Genomic DNA, 21920 nt, shown 5'->3' on the forward strand with positions numbered 1-21920 from the left:
ATGAGACCTCAGACCCAGCAACCAGGAGCCTCCAGGGGCAAGCCGAGCTTCCGAGCCTACCCCGGCACGCGGCACGCGGCAGCGGCCGACCGCGGGCTCTGCGTCTCCCTCGGAGAACCAGGGCTCTCCTTCCTACGCTTCCCGCGTAGAGAGGAGACCTGGGCGAGGAGGGACGGCCCGCTCTCCCGCGAGTCTGCGCGCGGCGGCGGCGGAAGTGGGCGGGGCGCTGCGGAGGCAGGAGGGGCGGGGCTGAAGGCGGGCGGCCCTTCGGAAGGGCGCGCGTTTCCGGCGTGAGCGGCGGAGCTCTCCGGCGGGGGCGGCCCCCGTCTCCCAATCGCGCACAATGAGCCAGCGCTGAGCGCCGGAAGTGGGGCCGGAGGAAAACACAGAGAGGGAGCCCGGCCGGGACCGAAGGAGGCGGAGGAGCGCCGCGGAGGTGGTGAGTGTTTCGGGCGTCTTCTCCTCGCGTCCCTCCCCGACTCGCCTCCGGGGTGAGTCTCCGATAGGTTCTCCGGAACCCAGACTGGAGGGCGGGCTCCGCCCAGGAGTTTTACGTTGGCTTCATCCTCCGCTGGCCTCGGTCCCTGTTGCCAGGCCAGCGGGGACTGAGCGATCAGGTTCGAGCCCCTGTCTTCACTTTCGGTCAGACCGTGCGAGGGCCGCGGAAGGAGGGATTTCGGGGGAAGCACTCGGCCTCGGCCCCCTGGCCAACCTGGGGGACCTCGGAACCCATCGGGGAGGTAGGTCACTTCCTGCTTCCTGGTACCCGCGGTGGCTTCGTGGCCGGGAGTGCGGGGACGCTTCCTCTTTCTCCGCCTCCGGTCCCAAAGGGTGGAAACTGAGGCAGATCGGGGGGTGGGGCGATCAGATGGGGATCGTCGAGGGGAAATTGCAATTGGTGACCAAAAAAAAACACACACACACAAAAACACAACTTGTTTGGGGTGGGGAAGGAGGTCGGGGAAGAGTAGCTGGAGTTGTTTCTTGGTTGGAAACCCAGCCCCTTTGACTGGAGCGGAGCCTCGGTGCGGCCCCCGTAACCCAAGCGATCGAAGCCATCGTTCTGAATAGTGGCGGGGAGGTGAGCCGAGGTCCCGGGGCGCGGAGGAGGGACGGGGACGTGGAGTTGTAAAGACTGCTTCGGGAGTTTGCTAACAGTATGGGCTTGGGATGAAAGGTTGTTTTTTTTGTTTTTTTAAGAGAAGCGCTTTTGTCATATAGGTAAAACTTGGTATGAGTAACATTTTTTAATGCTACAGTTCTCGAGACTATAGGGAGCTTCCCTTAGTCACAGGTTTAATCTTCATGTTACAGAGTAGGTACTAATTTTCATGATGAACATCCTAGGATAAGCCTCCTAACTTCTAGTGTAACACACTGATTATTGGAATGTGATGGAAATTAGGGGGGAGGGGGGAGTTTCTTATGGGCTTTTGAGCATCTGTGCAATGCATGGGGTATTTTGTACACTAGGTGTGATACCTTGGTATAGTTTGATTTTCCCCCCAAAATGCTTTCTTTCAGGTGCAAAGTAAGAAAAGTGAAGTCAAAGACCATGGGAGATGCACCAAAACCTTATTTTGTGAAGCGTGCTAAAGACCGGGGAGCTATAGAAGATGAGGATTTCAGAAGGGGTCACCCTCAACAAGATTATTTAATAATGGATGATTATGCTAAAGGCCATAGCAATAAAATGGAAAAAGGCCTTCCCAAGAGAAAAATAACACCAGGGAACTATGGGAATACTCCTAGAAAAGGACCATATGCCGTTTCCAGCAATCCATATGCATTTAAAAACCCAATTTACAGTCAACCCCTTTGGGTAAATGACAACCACAGAGATCAAAGTAAGAGATGGCTATCAGATGAACTTGCTGGTAATTCGGAGAGTTGGAGAGAATTCAAACTAGGACCTAGAATTCCTGTTATGAACCGACCAAGAAAAGAGTCCTTTCAAGAAAGTGAAGATGGATATCGGTGGCAAGACGGAAGAGGCTGTAGAACTGTAAGGCGACTATTTCATAAAGACCCAACAAGCCTGGAAACAATGTCAGAAGTGGAAGCAGGAAGCCACGGTAATGTGTTGCAATTTGTCAAGTTAACAACCCAAAGTCAGCAAAGTCTTGTTTCTTTTTCATCCAGATGAGTTTTATTATTTTCAGCAATGCAGTTCAAGTTTTTCATAGTTTCTGCTTATTTAATATAATTATTTTAAGGATTGCAGTTGTGATAAGTGTATATATTGGTCCCTTTAAAAGTTTCCTTTGCCATAATGCTCATTTTACTTTAGTCAACATATTTCCTGTTGGTGCTTTTTACATAAGAGGGTGAGCATATTCTCCTGGAGACTATATCATAATTTCTGAGTGTGTGTATATAATTTCTAAATCATGTATCACAGTTTTGTATTTGAATAATATAAATGACAGACTGTGAAGATTTTAAAAATCTTATTTGATATAAAAGCACAATATAGACTGCACAGAGGGATAGGAGGGTAGTCCAAGATTTTTTTCCCCTCAAAAGTGAGCTTTACAAACGTATTGAGAGATATTAAGTTTAGAAGTCAGAAATACACATAAAAGCTTTACCTTTTAGTTTCAAACCAGAAGCCTATTTGGGTGCCCTACATGTTTGATAATAATTACCCCAAAGCGATTATACAGTTTTCTAAAAGGTGAATAGATTTTGTCCATGTCCCTGTGATATCTGTAAACAGGGAAATTGTTTTTATCTAATGGACAGTAATTACTAAAATGAAGTGAAGTCATACATTTGTAGAAAAAAAATAAAACTAATATTTAGTCTGCAAATGCAAAGTATGCTCAGAAAATTATTCTTGGAAAAATGGGCTATTAAGTTTGTTGACTTTGTTGTTGTTGTTAACGTTAATCCTCACCAAGGATATTTTTTCCATTGATTTTAAAGAGAGTGGAAGGGAGGGGAGAAACAGAGAGAAACATTGATGCAAAAGAGATACATGGATTGGTTGCTTCCCACATGAGCCTTACCAAGGTCAGGCCAGGGATCAAGCCTGCAACCAAGGTGCATGCCCTTGACTGGAATCGAACCTGAATCCCTTCAGTCTGAAGGCCAACTCTAACCACTGAGAAAACTGGCCAGGGCTGTCTGCTTTTTTTTTTTTTTTTTTAAGCAACTTAGTTATGTTCTCTTCCCCTTTTGAATAAGTTATGACCTACTAATTTTACCACCAAATTTATTCCTATTAATTTTACTACTGAAATCTGTCTTCTTTATATTCCCAGTCTGTAATTCTTCCTCATCTCTACTACCAAATCAGCCTACCTAAACCCTTTGCCTCCATCATCACTACTGGTTTGCTTCCTATTAAAAAATATATACTCAACTATGCCAATTTCTTCCTAAAAACTTAAAACACTTCCTGACTGACTATAAAATAATGAAAGAAATGGAGTGCTGGGCCTGGCGGGGAGTGAGGGAGAGGCAGTTGACACTTTTTAAATAGACTGATCAAGGTCGCCCTCACTGAGGTAGTGAGGGAGCCAGCACTGGGAATTTTTGAGGAAAACGTCCTCCACTCCCACCCCTGTGTAAAGGCTGTGACAGAGCGTGTACATTCCAGGAAGAGCAAGGAAGCCCGTGTGGCTGAAGGAAAGGAGGCCATATAGAATGAGTTGCAAACGAGCTAGCACTTTTACAGGTTTTGGTATTTTTTGTGTGTGTGTGTGTGTGTGTGTGTGTGTGTGTGTTTTAAACCTGTAGGACATTTGTCACCTGTACATTTAGAAGTCTTAGTAGGAAAAACATCATGTTCTATCTTTAGAGGGTCTTATGAAGGTATAAAATGGGAGAAAAGGTGTTATTTTATATTTTTTTTAAATAGGAAAAGCAAAAGAAAATGCTTTGAATCAAATAGCCAAAACAGAAAGAGGTATTAGGAATCAAATGGATGGGAGAGATCAAACCTTAGCCTCGGAAATCTTGAAGCTGTAAAGAACTTGAAGGAATTGTCCGTGGTGATATACCAAAGGTAGAATCACAGTTTTACAAAGCAGGAAGTTGTGGCTCAGAGAAGTTAAATTTATCCAGGCTTGTTGATGTAGAATGGTAGATGAGGAAGTGAAACTGAAATCTTGTACCGTGCTGCTCTGGCAGCTAACTCGGCATCGCTGGACGGGAAATCTGACAGGGAAACTGAACAGCATTGATGATGTCTGGACTTTCAAGTTGTGTTTTTCTTTTTAAAAGTTTGTGTGATTTTAAATATTTGTGTATTTCTGTGTCTGTGGGACATGGACATTTTATTTTAGTTACCAGTAGTTGGTCTTTTAGAAAAGAAAATTTGATGTTGAGCAGCATTATGAAAAGAAAGACTTATAGATCCATAGTTTGCAACCAGAAAGATATTAAAAGGGATTGTTTACATACCAAAAACCTCTTACATGTATTTGTGTTTCATTTTAAAAGAAGTTGATTTTAAGAGGTTTTGAACGGGAAATACATCTTCACTGTCTTTTTATTGAAAGCTCCCGTGTTTTCTCTCTGTGAAATACAGGTGTATTCTTTCACAAATGCTAATTAAAGGTCTTTTCAGTCTCCTTTTCTTGAAAATCTTCATACAGGAAATATTAAGCTTTGGTATAACATTGCTCACTGTAGAGAGAAATTTAAACTTTGCACTACACTCAGAGATTCCTAAAAAGGATTTCATTAAAGGAACTGAAATTTTCCTGAAATCAAACTTGTCTTAATAAGGAAGGGTCTTATTAAATGATGTGAGAAAATGTAGTGAAATTATCTCGAGTTGCTTTGTTTTTAATACTGTCTATTTTTCAGTTCTCCATTACCACTCACACTTCATCTCTCAAATATCCTAGGTTGCCAATTTATAGTATTTGGGACAGTTCCATTTTAGTAATCTTAGCTGGAAAACATCCACTCAAATACACATGTCCTTTATGAATGGAACAATGGTTCATATGCAAGTAAAATATGGGAAACTTAGAATACTGTATATAGAGAATGCATTCATATTACCAAAAAACTTGGGATAAGCCAGGTAGTCTAAGTAATTATGGAAATTTTTTTTAGCAAAACCCAGCTTTGCTTTCCTGATTCCCAACAGCTAGATTTTATTTGATCATTTTTACTCTGCAGGCCTGTGAGGTTCATAAGGTTATATTATCAGTACTGGTCTGTTCCAGTTGTGAATGAGTATGCTGCAAGAAGGGATTTTAATTAGTTCTTTTTAGTTTGTATATTGTTACAAGGCTGAATTTAAGAATTTCACCTATGCTTTAATCTCTTTTTCAAATCCCTTTGCTTTGACTTAGTCATGTGTCTCTGCACAAGTCACTTATTTTCCTGGACCAGCATTTCCCCCATCTGTACAATGGGAGTAATTTTAGCATCCATGACAGGATCACTGTAGGGATTAAATGAGGCAATGCCATATAAACTGCTTGCATTGCATCTGTTGCATAATAAAATACTCTGTAATGGTAGCTGCTGTTATCATCAGCATCAGACAAAACTTCTGCAACCACCTACTTCTCTGTATAAAAACAATAAGGAGTTAATTGTGTTCTCTGGAGGGAAATTGAAGTCATTCTTTCTAGAAAATGACAGCAAATATAGTTATATTTAGCAGTCTTTGTGAGTAGGAAAGAGAGGAGGGATTAAAAAAAGGAATTTGGTTCTATATCACTTAGTGTTTTTGACTAATATGGACTTTCCTAATGGGTATTGCACATATTGGTGTAAATCTCTAATGAGTGTTTGCCTAAGTGAGAAAGTTCTGTCCTGAATACTGAAATCAGATGCAATTTTTTAAAGTTGGTAATGACAAGCAAATTAAATGAAAATAGACATACCTTTAAAGTAAAAGAAGTGCCTATCCCAAAAGTTTAGGGCAGACCAAGAGTACTGTCCTTAAAAGATTTATATTTTAATTGGGAGTAGGGGGAGTATTTAAAAGCAGGTATTAAGGTGTAGACTGATTTTTTTCTTCCAATGAATACTTTTTACTATTTTGTTTGGTCTATGTTGATTGCTTTTAAAAATAAAACTGTATTTGTCCTAATACTTCTTTAATTTTGTTTAATTGCCACTTACTGTAGTACAGAAATTGTTGGCAGAATTTCACTCTATTCATCTTATGGTAGTTTGAACACAGTGCTTGCTGATTTCCCTTTAGAACTATTGGCAGGTAGCTTTTGTAAAATAAAGGTCCTATATCTCCCTTTTCTGATAATTTTTTTTTCAATTAACTGATTTATTGTACCTGCTATACAAGTAATAAGTTCCAGTGGAAACTTGACAGGAATTGCCTTATGCAGGGCATTGCAGGTTTCTATTTTCAGACTAGTTATTGATAAGCCATTTAGAAGCTCTATTTCCATTCAAGTCATTCAATCCATTTATCACAATTTTAATTGGAGAAATGAATTTAGCTTTAATTGCATGTGTTACTAATAGTTTCATTTTTCAGAACTTAAGGGAAGTTATGAAAGTTATTTAAGACAAATTTTTCATAAAGCAATCTCACAATCACCTTTAGTTTCACAAGTTAAAAGTTACACATTTTTTTAAAAATGACAGATTCATTTATTATAAGGATTGTAGAACAGCACAGTCTGTAAATAAGTGAGAATTAGTGTATACTTGCAGAAAATTTTTAGTTCAGCTGCTAATTGTTTCTTCCTTTGAAATGTATTCAGTGTGCATGCCATTGAAGAAGTGAAAATGAAAGTAAAGATAAAATGGGAAATGGTTGTCCTCAGTAAATAAAATTTTGGCTTAAACTTCTTGATATTAATGTGGGGGTACAATTATGTGAAGACTGAATTTTCACTTCAGATAAGAATGTAGTTGATTTCTGAGATCTTTGGAAATATATTTATTGTCCACCTGTGCTCTTAATATTGTTCACTTATGAAAATGAAAGTAAATGTGGATAGTTTTCATTAGAATAACAGGTATATTTACAAGTATCCTATATAATAAAGAGCTAATATGCAAATGGTCATCGTGCCCTCATGCTGGGGCCGGGGGACCTGAGGGCTGTGCCCCCCGCCCCGCGGGGCTTGATGGGGGGACCTGAGGCCACGCCCCTGGCACCAGGCCGGGGGACCTGAAGTTGTGCCCCCCTCCTGGCAGAGCTTGATGGGGGCGACTTGAGGCCGCGCGCGCGCACAGACACACACACACACACACACACACACACACACCCGCCCCGGGGCCAGGGGACCTAAGGCTGTGCCCTCCACCTGGCAGGGCTTGACAGGGGAACCTGAGGCCCTGACTCCTGGGGCCAAGGGACCTGAGGCCTCATCCCAGGGCCAGGGGACCTGAGACTGTGCCCCCCAGCCCTGCGGGGCTTGACAGGGGTAGAGCTGGCCAGGTCTGGTTCTCACGCAATTTCGAGGTGCAAGCAGTGTGTGGGGACTTGACTCTGGGTCCCGCGGCGCACCCCAGACTCTTGACAGGAAGGAGATTTTCATATACATTTTACTAATTTTCTTTTATCTCTGACACTTCCATTATAGGGAAAGGGCAAATAGCAATATTAAAATATTTCCTCTAATTAATTCTCTTTTAATGTGCACAAATTTCGTGCACCAGGCCCCTGTTATTAGAATATAGTAGGTACATGTATATTATGTATTATGATGATATATTAGGTATATTAGAACAGGTATACTCACCTTCAGAGGATACTTTCAGCAATATACCAAAAAGATGATAAAATCAAATTATTTGATTGAAGTAGAATTCCTTTTAAGTTTAAAAAACACACCTATTTCTATGGATTTATGTATCTAGATGAGGTGCTTAATGAATATTCAGGCATTCTATCCATGCCTATCCCTTTCCTTATGCTCTGTGTTCAGTTGTCATTCAGATATTATACGATTTCATTAATAAATATATAAATTCTGCTTTTCAGTCAGTTCTGTTATTTAATATCACCAATAATATTTTTTTCCTAACTTAAGAAGACAAGAAGCAGAAGTCCAGACCTAGGAAGCCACGGAGGACTAGAAATGGGGAAAGTGACCTGGACGGGGACTTGGAAGGCCCTGTGATCGATGAGTCTGTGCTTTCAGCAAAGGAGCTCCTGGGTTTACAGCAGGCTGAGGAGCGATTGAAAAGGGACTGCATTGACAGGCTGAAAAGGGTAACATCTTTTATTTGTTAGTTAAAATCCTTGTTTTGTTTAAACTGTGTTAGTAATTGGGGATATGTGCTTTGATGAATTAGATATCCTACTTTGGTTATTAGTATTGAAGCACTACAAGCTACAAGTGATAGTCAGTTTGATTTAATGAGTTACTTAAATAAAAATGACTATTAGGATAGTGATAGAGTGACAGTAACATACTAACAATTTTAAAAGTGGAGGGGAAGTCATTTTCTGCCTAATTTTTGTTGACTATAGTTTTGAGGATATATATCTATAAATCTCTTTAAATTATAGCGACCAAGAAACTACCCTACAGCAAAGTATACCTGCAAACTTTGTGATGTTTTCATTGAATCTATTGCATTTGCCCATAAGCATATCAAAGAGAAGAGGCACAAGAAAAACATTAAGGTAAGTTTAATGTAACCAAAACAAATGTTTATCTGTCAGTTGTTATTTCTTGTCTTTGTGACTTTCTTCTCCTTAATAACTTTGCTACCTATATTATTGAATTTACCCAAAATACTTTATGCTGCTCAGACATGTTTTGCTGGATAGTCTTATGAATTTCCTTAAGGACACTATGAAGATGAACAAAGTCATTGATAGGACTTAAGTATATGTCGTTATGCCAGTAATAAAATAATTTGTCATTGCTGTTTTTAATATTCTTTTTTAGCACTTTTTTCTTATTCCTGTCTTCCCTCTATTATCACTTTATGTGCATGAAGAAATGTTTGATAACATGAAAACTAACACAGCTAAAGTAAAAGGGAAGGCTAAGAATATTCTATAGTGTTGTCTTGGTAAATGGTAGAAGGTTAAAAACGTGTGTCATTTTTTAATCTCAACATTAATCTTAAAAGGAGAAGCAGGAGGAAGAGTTGCTCACTACATTACCCCCGCCTACGCCCTCCCAGATAAATGCAATTGGTATTGCCATTGACAGAGTTGTACAGGAGTTTGGGTTACTCAATGAGAACTTGGAACAGAGACTAGAAATTAAACGTATCATGGAAAATGTGTTCCAACACAAGTTACCAGGTATTTTCTAGATTTGTTTTTCTATTTAGCTAGCTAAAGGTACTTCAGTCATTTTTCCTACTAGTAATAATTTTCACCTAATAGAAATTGATTTGCCATGTCTTTATTTTTTGCCTGTTTTTGTTTTTCCTGACTTCCCCTGCGGAAGCAAAGACTTTTTACATGCATTGTCATTAAACCTGTTTTCATTACGAATTTCATTATGTGCATGTACTTTAAATTAAATACCCCATGTTAGTGGGGCACTATGGGACTCTTGTGTATATATTTGTTTACCATTCTACCTATTTAAATTGACAAAATATTTTGAGTTAAAGTAAAGAGAAGTATGTTGGAGTCAGTTTCACGTATCTGTGTCCAAAAAAGGTTCTATTTAATCACACTTAAAAGACTTATAATATCTAAAATGAGTTTTGCAACCTAATATGTAATAGATTTTGTGTATTGGTGAATTCATTCTCCATATTATGTCTGTGGAACCATGGGAAACTATTTTTTAGAATGTTCCTCAAGTGATTCTAAAATATAGCTAGGGTTGAAATCACTGTTTTAATTATTACCGTATTACCCATAGAACCATTTGTTCCACAGTAAGATCATTACATATAGTATATCATTCATATTCATACATGCTTTCATAAAAATAAAGGGCGAGAATCTGCTCATTTCATTATATAGGGACCTCATTCTTTATGTTGTAGATAGTTCCTGAAAAGTCACTTATAATTTTGATGTTTTTTGCCATAGACTTCCATTGTAAAATTGAATGTATTTTTTCCATGAGAAACTTTTAAAGCCCAAAGAAATCACTTAACTTAACCTGGGGGGAAAAACCACTAAGTTTCCTGATGAGAAAGGATAAAATTTTGGCACAATAGTGGTAAAACATTGAGTGGTAAATATAGGCCATATACATACTTTTCTCTTAAAAGTGAATCACATGTTGCCTACTGTTTTAAATTGTATCAGTTATATAATTATTTTTCAAAAAATTTCCTAAAGGGATTATATTATGTTAAATGCTGCTTGTTTATAATATGAGTATTCCTATTAAAAAACTTCAAGCTGAAGGTCATTTTTATGATTATTGGTTTATAGAAACACAATCTTTATAGTAAATTACACCTATGTGGCCTTTCTAAAAGGGGAAGTGTTTGCGTTAACTCTTTAGTATACTACCAGGTTTATAAATATAAAACAAAGTTAGCCATTTCTTTTTCACTTTCACATTTAAACATGTAAAAAATGATAGCAAGTATTTTTTGCACAAAATGTGAAATAATAATTTAGGAAATTTTTAAATGTTTTACAACTGAAAAAAGTAGCCCTTATGCTAAATCACTGTCAATGCAGTCTTCCATATTACATAAAATAAAATAAAATAAAATAAAATAAAATAAAATAAAATAAAGGAAGAGCAAAGAGTCACCCTTGCTATCCTTTGTTTATGCCAGACTTGAATAGTGTTTTGCTTTTGTGTATAGTTTTAATTGATGGTCCTATTTCTGAAATAACAGTGCTTTGTTATAACTTTCAAGAAATTTTACCTTATTTATGACTTTTATTTATTTACATTTTTTTTTTTTAGATTGTTCTCTAAGATTATATGGGTCATCCTGTAGCCAATTGGGTTTCAAAAATTCAGATGTAAACATTGACATTCAATTTCCAGCCATTGTAAGTACAAAATTAAATGTTGGAATTTTCATAGAGTGGTATGAAAATTCTTTTTTTCAAATGTGAGCTATATTTCAAATATGAATATAGTTTAGAGATTTTCAGATTTGTTTAAGTGTAATGGTGGCAGCTTTTTTTCCAAAAATTTCTATTTCTGTGTTCTTTTGCCTGTCTTCAGTTTTAGGGCATTATTTCAAATACTATATAGCTTTTCATACTTACTTTACTCTTTAGATCTTTCATACGTCAAATACTGGTATTCTTACCATGTGAATCTTATGGGGCTATTTAGGTTCAGTTAACTTGAAATGATTAAATTACCTTGGTAAAGTCAACTTTCCAGTGCAGGAAAGAATTTTAGATGTTAAGCAGTGTTGATATATAACTTTTATGACCTGAAAGCTTAATTTGCTTCTGGGTTTCCTCTTTTATACACCTACTTTATTAAAATAATTATGCTCTTTTTTTTTATTTTATTCCCTCCTATTATCTCCAGCCACTCAAAAATAATTATGCTTTTGAAGAACCACACCTGACCTAGCTTTCTGGTTTATATATGACTCAAAAAACTTTTGATGAGTCAGAATTTTAAAACTGGAAGGCACTTTAGTAGATTATACATTAATCCACTGGTGGTTACCATAGCCCAGTGTGTAGATGGTTTGTGTCAATTTAATTTACCTGGGTTGCTAGTTCAAATACAAATCCACCCACAGATGTTCTATTTCATAGCCTCTTTCTTTGCCATCCCAGGTACTATTGCTCCATGGTCAGCTGACCAATAGATTTTACTATTCTTTTAATCTTAAATTATGATTAGTAATTTATCAGCATAGCTGTTATTTTGATTCATTCATTCATTTAGCAAATATTCACTGAGTCTCATAGAGAGAGAGAGGTAATAGTGTTTACAGTATGTCAACTTCTAGCCACAACTTTTGAGATTTGCTGAGAGGCTAAGTAACTCAGGAATTAATTTGGAGTTAACTGTGTAGTAGGTCTCCTTTGCCCATATTCATCCTCGTTTGGTGCTCATTTCTCTGTCCCTAACCAATATAGTGATTAATTTCTTTACTCTGGTCGAAATGTGCTTTCTAATTTGGATAATTTCAGATGACTGTATATCATCTCAGTGAAGCAAAAGTACTTACAGATAATTTAATGTATTCATTGATCTATTTTCTAGATGTCTCAGCCAGATGTTCTCCTACTTGTTCAGGAATGTTTAAAGAACAGTGGTAAGACCAAATTCTTTCTACATTTTGCTTTTAAATGTTTCTTTTGTCTATAATTTGAATATATCATTTCTGAAACTTTGAAAATCAGAAGTCATTATTTAGCTTGATAATAATGTCACAATTTGTAAAGATTAAATGAACTTTAGACCAAGTCTAAGAAGACACAAAATATGTAAAATTTACTCTCGAGGGTAAAACTAAAGGGTAATCTGCTTTATACAGTGGTTTAAATTAATACTTTCTAATGGCAAATAGGTGTGACCCAACCCTGATTAATGAATCAACAAACGTTTGTTCCCAGATAGACTTGTCAGTTGTCCATATTTTAGAAGCTTTTGCAGCAATTTTGTTTGAATAGCCTACCCATATTTCTAATTATGTTATTCATATAACATTTAAACAGTCTAATTCAATAATATAGTCATTTTCAGTCACACATAGTTTTACAAAATAAGGGTTTTAAATTAACATGATTACTTAATTCTTGAATGTAATACTTTCTCCTTTTCAAATCATCTTGGAGCTTTACTTAATAATGGTTTTGAAAAAGGCTGAGCAGATAAATCACAACTGGAACTTGTACTTTATCTAGTTCTCTAAACAAAAGTATAATTAACCTACTTAACATTTTTGTCTTCTTTCCTCAGATTCTTTTATTGATGTTGATGCAGATTTTCATGCTAGGGTGCCAATGGTGGTGTGCAAAGAAAAGAAAAGGTCTGTTTCTTTAAGCTGTTTATATATTAAATATCAACTTGCCGAAAGCACGTGTATTTCACTAAATCTTTTTTTTCTATACTTCACTAAATCTTACGTCTAATTTCTAGAATGATAGAGTCCTTGTGTTTAATTTCATAGGCTTACTACAGCTTTCTCCCTAAACTTTTGGCAATTGATGCAAAGGAAACATTAATTTTGAAAAGAATAAAATTTTTTAAAAGGAAAAAATAGAGGAAGGAAGCATTTTGACCCATTTCAACATGGTAAAAAACAACTTCATCGGTTACTTGCTCAGATCACCTTTTGCCATCTTTTTTAGCAGCATTTTTAGCACTGCTAAATAGCAATTAGATGACTTCACCCATGTATTTCTCCCTCCATCTGGAAGTACTATCAGTACTATAAGTGGGTGGTTTATAGGCTGTAATGATTGTTTAGTAGGCAGATTTCTCCAACTCTTGGGAGAACACTTTTATACTTACAGATAGGAATTCATGCTCTCATTTGAAGTATTTTATAGTATTCCCTTATTTTCGTTTCCACACAAAATAGTTTTAATGTATGAAAGTACATAGTTTTTAGTTCTGAAAATAAAATTTACTCAGAAAGTGGCTGCCCTATTTTATTTTTATTTAAAAAAACAACAACAACACACTTTCTTAAGTGACCCATAAAGATTTAGTGAGTTTTGGATTTTTTTTAAACTTTATTTTTAAAGTACTTACTATCAATGTAAATTAGTTGTTGGCATAAAAGATACCTATATAACACTTTTTAATCTTTCTCTTTTTCCTCCCCATCCTCACCCCTGACCCCCACCAGTGGTCTTTTTTGTAAAGTGAGTGCAGGAAATGAACATGCTTGTCTGACAACAAATCACTTATCTGCCCTTGGAAAACTAGAACCAAAGCTGGTTCCTTTGGTGATTGCATTTAGGTACTGGGCAAAGGTAGGTCTAGTGCTTAAGTTTGTGAATACATTCTGTGTATGCATAAGCAGTATGCTTTGATTTTTGTATGGTTAATTTAATCTTAAATGTTTGGATGCATATTTATAAACACGAAGAGAGTAGGCATCTGAATATTGCAACAGAAATTTTTTAAAAAATATATTTTATTGATCTAAGAGAGGAATAGAGAGGGAGAGGTAGAAACATCAGTGATGAGAAAGAATCATCAATCAGCTGCCTCCTGCCTGCCTCCTACTGGGGATCGAGCCTACAAACCGGGCATGTGCCCTTGACCGGAATCGAACCTGGGACCCTCCAGTCCACAGGCCAATGCTCTGTCCACTGAGCCAAACCAGCTAGGGCGGAACAGAAATTTTAATGTGCACAGAAAGGGAAATTCATTGTTTCTGTTTCACTGTATAGTAGTATTGCTCAAAAGATTTATAGTGCATATTATAAATCAGATTTGTGAGTCAAATCCCAGAAGATATGGCCCAAGAATTTACATTTTAACTAGTTTGTGTTTTTTTTTAATATATTTTATTGATTTTTTACAGAGAGGAAGGGAGAGGGATAGAGAGGTAGAAACATCGACCAGCTGCCTCCTGCACACCCCCCACTGGGGATGTGCCCGCAGCCAATGTACATGCCCTTGACCGGAATCGAACCTGGGATCTTTCAGTCCGCAGACCGACGCTCTATCCACTGAGCCAAACCGGTTTCGGCCATTTTAACTAGTTTTATGAGGTGATTATAAGGCACAGGAAAGTTTGAGATAAAGCTTCATTTCTAGTAATATACCCAGAGACTCCAAAAAATGAAAGCCACTATCTGGCCTTGCTTACATTTTCATAATGTTTTAAATACAGTATCTCAATTAAAATGCCAGTAGAGCATTTAACATTGTCCCAAAATGTAAGGTCCCATCATGACTACAAAAATGAGTTGCTCTGCAGGTGCTTTATAGAGAAAAATCCAAAGCTTTACTGATTAATATATAGCAGTAACAATGCATATAGCCCTAACCAGTTTTGGCTCAGTGGATAGAGCGTCAGCCTGCAGACTGAAGGGTCCCAGGTTCGATTCCAGTCAAGGCCATGTACCTTGGTTGTGGGCACATCCCCAGTGTGTGTGTGGGGTGTGGGGGGAGGTGCAGGAGGTAGCTGGTCAATGTTTCTAACTCTCTATCCCTCTCCCTTCCTCTCTGTAAAAAATCAATAAAATATATTTAAAAAAAAAACAAAAAAAAACAGTGCATATAGTTCCTGTAGCTTGTGTCAAGGCTAAGCAGAGAGTTCCCCACTCTTAACTGGGTAAGTTGATAACTACAGTATGCCTTTTTTGAAAGCTGCCTCTTGCTTTATCACAAAATAGTCCATCCTTTTTATTTTTATTTTGATCCTCGCCCGATTACACACACAGAGGAAGGGAAAGAGAGAGAAACATCAATCAGTTGCCTTCTGTATGTGCTCTCACTGGGAATTGAACCAGCAACCTTTTGGTGCACAGAACAACGCTCAACCAACTGAGCCACTCTGGCCAGGCTAGACCATTGCTTTTAAGTTGTTTTTATTAGTGTTAATGAATCTGCCCACATTCTCTCCCCTGATCACTTATGTGGTCAAGGCAGTAGGTTAGGATGATGAGGGCTTGCACTTGGAATCGAACCATCGTTTTGATTTCATTAAGTGTTTTAACCAAGTGAATGGATTACTGTGGATGTGAAAAAAATGAAACAGCAAATGGTATTTTAGGATCCTTTACAAATATGTGTAGTTAACAAGATTAAAATGTTGAAATTAAAGCTGTTACTCAAAACCACAGTATGTGGTTGCTCCAAAAGTATAAGGACGTTTTACATTTTGTCACTGTGGTGTTTTATTTGAGGAGTAAATCATGTAATACAAGGAAAAGAAGTGACAGGTTTTAGACCAAATTATATAACAAGTTGGTACAAATGAAAGCTTATCCTCTTTTCTCTCATTTGTAGCTTTGCAGTATAGATCGCCCTGAAGAAGGAGGTTTGCCACCATATGTGTTTGCCCTGATGACTGTTTTCTTTCTTCAGCAGAGGAAAGAACCCCTTCTGCCTGTTTATCTAGGATCATGGGTATAAAACTTCAATATTCAATACCTGTGCATAATTTCAAAATCTAAAAATCTACTCAGAATTGACATGAATTTATTTATCCTATTGTGAATATTCATATATTTGCTGAAATGTTAATGTATTTGTTTACAATATGCTGCTCTATCCTCTTCTGGGAGAACTATTCTAAATTGAAGAAAACACTTGTGAAACACATATGATCCTAAGGGTTTCGAACAAGAGAATGTGAACCTGTAATAAATTTATCATTTGGTACACACTGTCTCTGGGTATAGTTTTATAATTTGATATAAGAATTGCTACTGATGCAGAACTTAGTAATCACCTCTTGAGTAATACTTTGGTACTATCTTTAAGAACAATTAAACTCTCTTTTAATACCGAGGTATTTATCTTAAAGTCTGTGTACACTTACTTTATAGAAAGTCTCACTTGGTGAAAAGCTAACTTTGGCACATTGGATATTTTAACTACCTTTCTTCTTACCATATGTAGAATTCTCATTATTTAAGGAACATTTACCAGAGTAGTAGTTATTTACTATGGATACATAGAGGGGCAGGGGGTAGTTTTTTCTTTACTTAATAGATTGAGAATAAAGCAGCATCCTTTATCTGCCAAGACCCAGGAATAAAGACTGAAGCAGAATAAGCCCCTTATAAACTCTGTCCTGGAATAAGGAGTTTCAGTCCACTTTGTGCCAGGTTGCCTAAGGGAGCTCTCTTTGTGCTTCTAGTACTAAAAGGAAAGAATTCAGGGCCTTGAGAAGGTATCTTTGCTAGACTGCTCTTCTCTGGTGGGAAAAAGAATGAGAGAACAAAGTCAACTCTTAGTGAATAACGCTTTCTGTCACACCCAAGTCTGAAATTCGAATGACTTGCCCCAGTTAAGCAGTTTCCCCCAATTAAGCAATTCATTGGAAGAAAGGAAAGTCTTCAACAATTGATCTTGGGAAAACTAGAGATCCGTAAATGAACATTAAATCTTTGCCTTACAGCATACCCTGAAATTAACTCAAAATGAATCAGAGACATACATGACATGGTTAAAACTATAAAATGCCCAGAAGAAAGCCTAGGAGAAAAATCTTTGCAGCCTGGAGATAGGCAAGGTTTTCTTAGGTAGAAAACTAAAAGTGCAAACCACATCTATAGAGAAAAATATTGATAAGCTCTTTAGAAATGTTTTACTCTTCAAAACCCAACAAGAAAACAAAGACATAAGCTACAGAATTAAAGAAAAACATTGAATATATAAATCTAACAGTCACCGCACCTCGTATTTTCTATAAGAGTGGTTTGTTCTTTCAGTCAGTTAGCAAGTCCTTATTGAGCATTTACCTGTGCTGGGCAGTGTTCTAGATGCTAGAGTTAGAGCAGTGAACAAAACAACATCCTTGTCCTCAAATTTCTTTATACAGTGAGGTGAGAAAGGTAAATAAGTGCATATCAAGTGGCAGTAATTTCTCTGAAGAAAAATAAAACGGGAAGGACAGAAAGTGAAAGGGAAGGATCTATTTAGAGAAAAAGATATTTGAGCAGAGCCTGAGTGCATTGAGGGAGAGGGCTACCTGATTGTTGGGGAAAGAACCTTCCGAGCAGAAGAAGTAGCAGGTATCAGCTGTGAGTCAGGAAGATGGGTCAGAGAAGAAGCAAAGAGCCAGATTATGTGGGCCCTCTCTTGGCCCTGGAAAGGGCTGTGAATTTCATTCTGAGTTTGAAGGAAACCATTATAACTGGGAGCAACATGATTTCTCTCTCTCTCTCTCTCTCTTTCTGGAAGGATTACTCTGCTAAACCAAAGAAGTAGTCCATTTGATACGGAGATACATTTGGGAAATAGTATACCACATCACCCCACTCCATAGTCATTGTATACATTAACCTGTTTCAAGGCTTATGATAAATCCCACTGTACACTCAAGAAACCTGTTCAGATTTGTCCACGTTTCTTAGACCTTTTTAGCCCAGACTTTTCTTTAGCAATTTGTATCTCAACAACATCAGGAGAAACAATTTCTTACATTTATTGACATTTACTCCATCCCATACCTGTATCTGAATCCTTTATTTCCATTATTTCATGTCACAACTATCCATGAAGGAGGTTCTAGTGTTACCTCTTTAAACAGAAACCTGAGACCTAAAGAAAGTCATGAGGGAGCTGAGATTTTTTTTCACTTTTTTTTTATTGGACTTATTGGGGTGACATTGGTTAATAAAATTATGTAAGTTTCAGGTGTATAGTTATATCATACATCATCTGTATATTGTGTGTTCATACCCCAGGTCAAGTCTCCTTCCATCACCATTTATCGCCCCCATACCCTCTTCTACCTATTCCCAGCTGAGATTTTATCCCAAACAGATTTACTGCAGAACTTGTGGCCTTGGGCCTGGGCCGTTTTGCCTTCTCTTATTTACTAAAGAGTTATTTCACAAAATCATTTATTTTGCAAATCAAAACTTTATTTTTTACTTCAAAAAATATGTTTTTAAAAAATTTATAAATATCTTAGAAAAATTTCATAACTGATACCTTTTACATTTTTAATGAACCATAGAGTGTTGTTATCTTTTCATTCCTTTCAGGATTAATGTGTTCTGATTGATATAAAATTGTTTCTACCTTATAATAATGTATGTCTAATTTTTCTCTAGATTGAAGGATTCTCACTAAATAAACTAGGCAACTTCAACCTAAAAGATATTCAGAAAGACGTTGTGGTCTGGGAATACACTGATAATGCCACAGGGGATGCAGACACAGCAAAAGAAGAGGCACAAAAAAAAATACCTGTTAAAACAGGACAGGTGTGTTCTCTTATTTTTAATTTTACCATCTCTTTTTAATTCTGTCATTAATTGTAGAGTTCATTAATTAATCAGTCCTCTCTTCTTTCCTCAATTATCTTAACTGTTTCATTGATGTTTCATTTCCTAGTCTGTGCAGTCCTTTGAATAGACGAATAATGAGAAAAGGTAAAATTCACATTAGATTTACAGTTATTGATGTAGTTCTGTGTGCAGGGTCCTATGGAAGATACTGAGAATTCAAAGCTAAAGCCTACCTATTCTCAAAGTACTTAGGTCTTAGATGGTATTATGAGGTTTAAACAGATGAAAAGTTAACCTCAGATTATTAAAATAACAATGAGTAATTATATGAACTTGTTTCCATCCTATTAGGGGTGGGCAGGGAAGTTTATGCACAAAGAAAGAATTGCCATTTGAATTTCCAACAAAAATCTGAGCAGTATAACTATACTAGTAATAAGAATAGGATTTCAGCCCTTGCCGGTTTGGCTCAGTGGATAGAGCGTCAGCCTGTGGACTGAAGGGTCCCAGGTTTGATTCCGGTCAAGGACGCATGCCTGGGTTGTGGGCTTGATCCCAGTGGGGGACATGCAAGAGGCAGCGAATCAGTGGTTCTCTCTCATCATTGATGTTTCTATCTCTCTCTCCCTCTCCCTTCCTCTCTGAAATCAATAAAAACATACTTTAAAAGGAAAAGAATAGGATTTTGCCCCAAATTGGGGCAGACCCCACAACCATATAACCCTTGGGGGTGACATAATAATATCCACAAATTACTTCTGAGACCAGGATTTTAATCCCAGCTTTACACCAGTAGGTCATGTCACTCTTCTAGTCCATGCCTAGAAAGAGGAGGTAATGGTGAATCATAGATACTCCAGTTTGCTTTCTGTAATCCTGGAGGGGTGAAGGGAAGGGGGAACCTGTCTTTCTCTGCTGCCACCAGCACAGCAACACTTTTATCTGTGTCCTATTTATGGTTCCAGTAGTGGATAAGAGCACAGGCTGTGGAGCCAGAATATGTGTATTTGTATCCCAGCTCTCCCACTTCCTAGCTTGTGTGTCCTTGAGCAAGTGATGTAATCTTTCTGTGGGCCCCAGTTTCCTCACCTAAAAATGGGGGTGATATTGGTACCCTCTCATAGGGTCATTGATTTATAAAATGCTTAACTCAGTGCCAAAAAAGAAAGTGTTCTCTACTTTAAAAAAACAATAATAACAAAAAAACCACTGAAGTACCACTAGTTTAGATAGATGAAAGGTCTCTTTAAGTTCCATAGTACAGTATTACCAAGTCATTTCAGTGAGATGCTTAAATCCTTAGTAATGCTGAATAAGCCATATGGATGAAGAGGTAAAATTTTATAAGGCTTTCGATTTCTGGGGGTTTTCTTTGAGTCCTCAACTATATAGAGTTTGGGACCTAGACAACTTCCTTTTTCAACCAGGTCTGCTTTGTAAATCCACCGGATGACTTTGTCTTATTAGATAGATCCTGTGTGGTTGAGATGTAGTAGGTATTAAAATACTCTACCACTTGTTTTGAAGCTTGATATAATAAAGTGCAATCGGGAACAAATTTATACCTTAGAAGGAAAAGCTATTACTATAAGTCCAATTAAAGACTGTATCTTTACATTTTTATGTTATTTGGAGAGAGTAATCATGCTGCCACTTCTGAAAGGGATATCTAAACTGTCAAAATTGCTTAGTGTGATTGAAATAGCACTGTACTGGGATTGGAGACTGTTCTCATTCTGCCACTGACATGCAGTGGGACCTTTGACAAGTCACGTAAACTCTCTGGCTTCAGTTTCTTCTCTTGTAACATACGGGAGTTGAACTAGATTACTTCTTAACAGCATCTTACAGTTGTGACTTTATGTTTCAGTGATAAATGGATTTCTTGTACTTAAAGATTTTATCTAAGTGAAAAAATACAGAGAGCAACCACGTCTGCTTTCCCTTGTTTCTGATTTAATCCTCATAACTATCCTGTGTTATAGGTGGTATCATCCCTACTCTGCAGATAATGATAGCGACCATTTTTTGAACATGTGTGCCAGGCACTGTGCTAAGCTCTTTTCAGACACTCTCTCACTCAATCCTCCCAACAACCCTATGAGGTGGGTACTGTGATCCCCATTGTTCACATGAGGAAACTGAGGCTTGGACAGCTTATATACCTTGACTAGGATCATGCACAGCTAGTATATGGCAGAATGGGATTGCAAACCTAAGCGTGTCTCATTCCAAAGCCAGTTCTCTTAGCCACTTTGCTATACTGCCAAATGAGAATGAAGAAGCTAAGTCACAGAGCAGTTAAGAACTATGAAGTGGCAGAATTAGTATTGGACACTTTTTTTTTTCCTATTCTAAGTCCTGTGTGCTTTCCAATTAATTACATTACAGTGTGTTCCAACTTGTCAAGAGTCTGTGAATGTAAAACTAGCAATAATAGCTGATATAGAGAGTTATTTGGCTTTCAAATTAATTTAAGATCACTAAACATTCCGTGAGCTTAAGTAGCTTCTCAGAGCAAACGAGGGGAGCATTTTTCCTTTTGCTCTATGCTTTTAGCTGCCGCCCATTTCTGTGTGTAACATTGTAAAGGTGTCCTCCAGCAGCAGGAACAGGGAGAGCTCTATGAAATTGATGCACAGTTCTCTCCACCTGTCATTAAAACTTCAAAACTAGGAGTACTGTCATTACATACAACTGCCTGTCTATTCCTATGATGATGACAAGGTTTTAAAATACTCTAATCCCAGCAGTGTAGTGAAAGAATGCTATTTTTCTACAAGCAAAATTAAAACTAGAATGCGATTTATCTAAATGGTTGTCAAATTCATATCTTTGCTAAGGTTTTTAAGATTTTTAAAAATTTCATGCTTTTGAATGCTAATTTTTCAAATTGTGCTGACATCTGAAATACCTGTGTTTTCTCTTTGTGATTAATAGGTATCATTAATATTTGATTTAAAACACCAGCCTTCAGTGCCAGTTGGGCAGCTCTGGGTGGAATTGCTTCGATTCTATGCTTTAGAATTTAATTTGGCTGATTTAGTGATAAGTATCCGAGTCAAAGAAATGATATCTCGTGAATCAAAGGATTGGCCCAAAAAGCGCATTGCCATCGAAGGTATCCCAAAATGTTTTATCTTTAATTCCTTTTTTATTTTTTAAGGTATCTGTCTAA

General features: G+C 37.3%; 1 protein-coding gene across 12 annotated transcripts in view; it reads left to right on the forward strand.

Moving 5' to 3' along the window:
- Positions 1-312: 312 nt before the first annotated feature.
- Positions 313-21920, forward strand: part of TUT7 (terminal uridylyl transferase 7) — a 57742-nt gene continuing 36134 nt past the window's right edge. For 8 of the 12 annotated variants that reach the window (XM_079789720.1, XM_079789723.1, XM_079789722.1 and 5 more), the window contains exons 1-12: positions 313-439; positions 1525-2075; positions 7980-8161; positions 8462-8578; positions 9034-9211; positions 10800-10888; positions 12075-12126; positions 12774-12843; positions 13669-13795; positions 15786-15905; positions 18566-18718; positions 21683-21863. In XM_079789720.1, coding sequence (XP_079645846.1) covers positions 1556-2075; positions 7980-8161; positions 8462-8578; positions 9034-9211; positions 10800-10888; positions 12075-12126; positions 12774-12843; positions 13669-13795; positions 15786-15905; positions 18566-18718; positions 21683-21863 — 1789 coding nt within the window. In that variant the 5' untranslated portion in view covers positions 313-439; positions 1525-1555. Of the gene's footprint in view, positions 741-951; positions 1082-1524; positions 2076-7979; positions 8162-8461; positions 8579-9033; positions 9212-10799; positions 10889-12074; positions 12127-12773; positions 12844-13668; positions 13796-15785; positions 15906-18565; positions 18719-21682; positions 21864-21920 lie in introns of those variants that run through there. The other 4 variants (XM_079789719.1, XM_079789717.1, XM_079789716.1 and 1 more) reach the window with 4 other exon arrangements.

This window comes from Cnephaeus nilssonii (genome assembly GCF_951640355.1).
Source record: "Cnephaeus nilssonii genome assembly, chromosome: 14".
NCBI lineage: Eukaryota > Metazoa > Chordata > Mammalia > Chiroptera > Vespertilionidae > Cnephaeus > Cnephaeus nilssonii.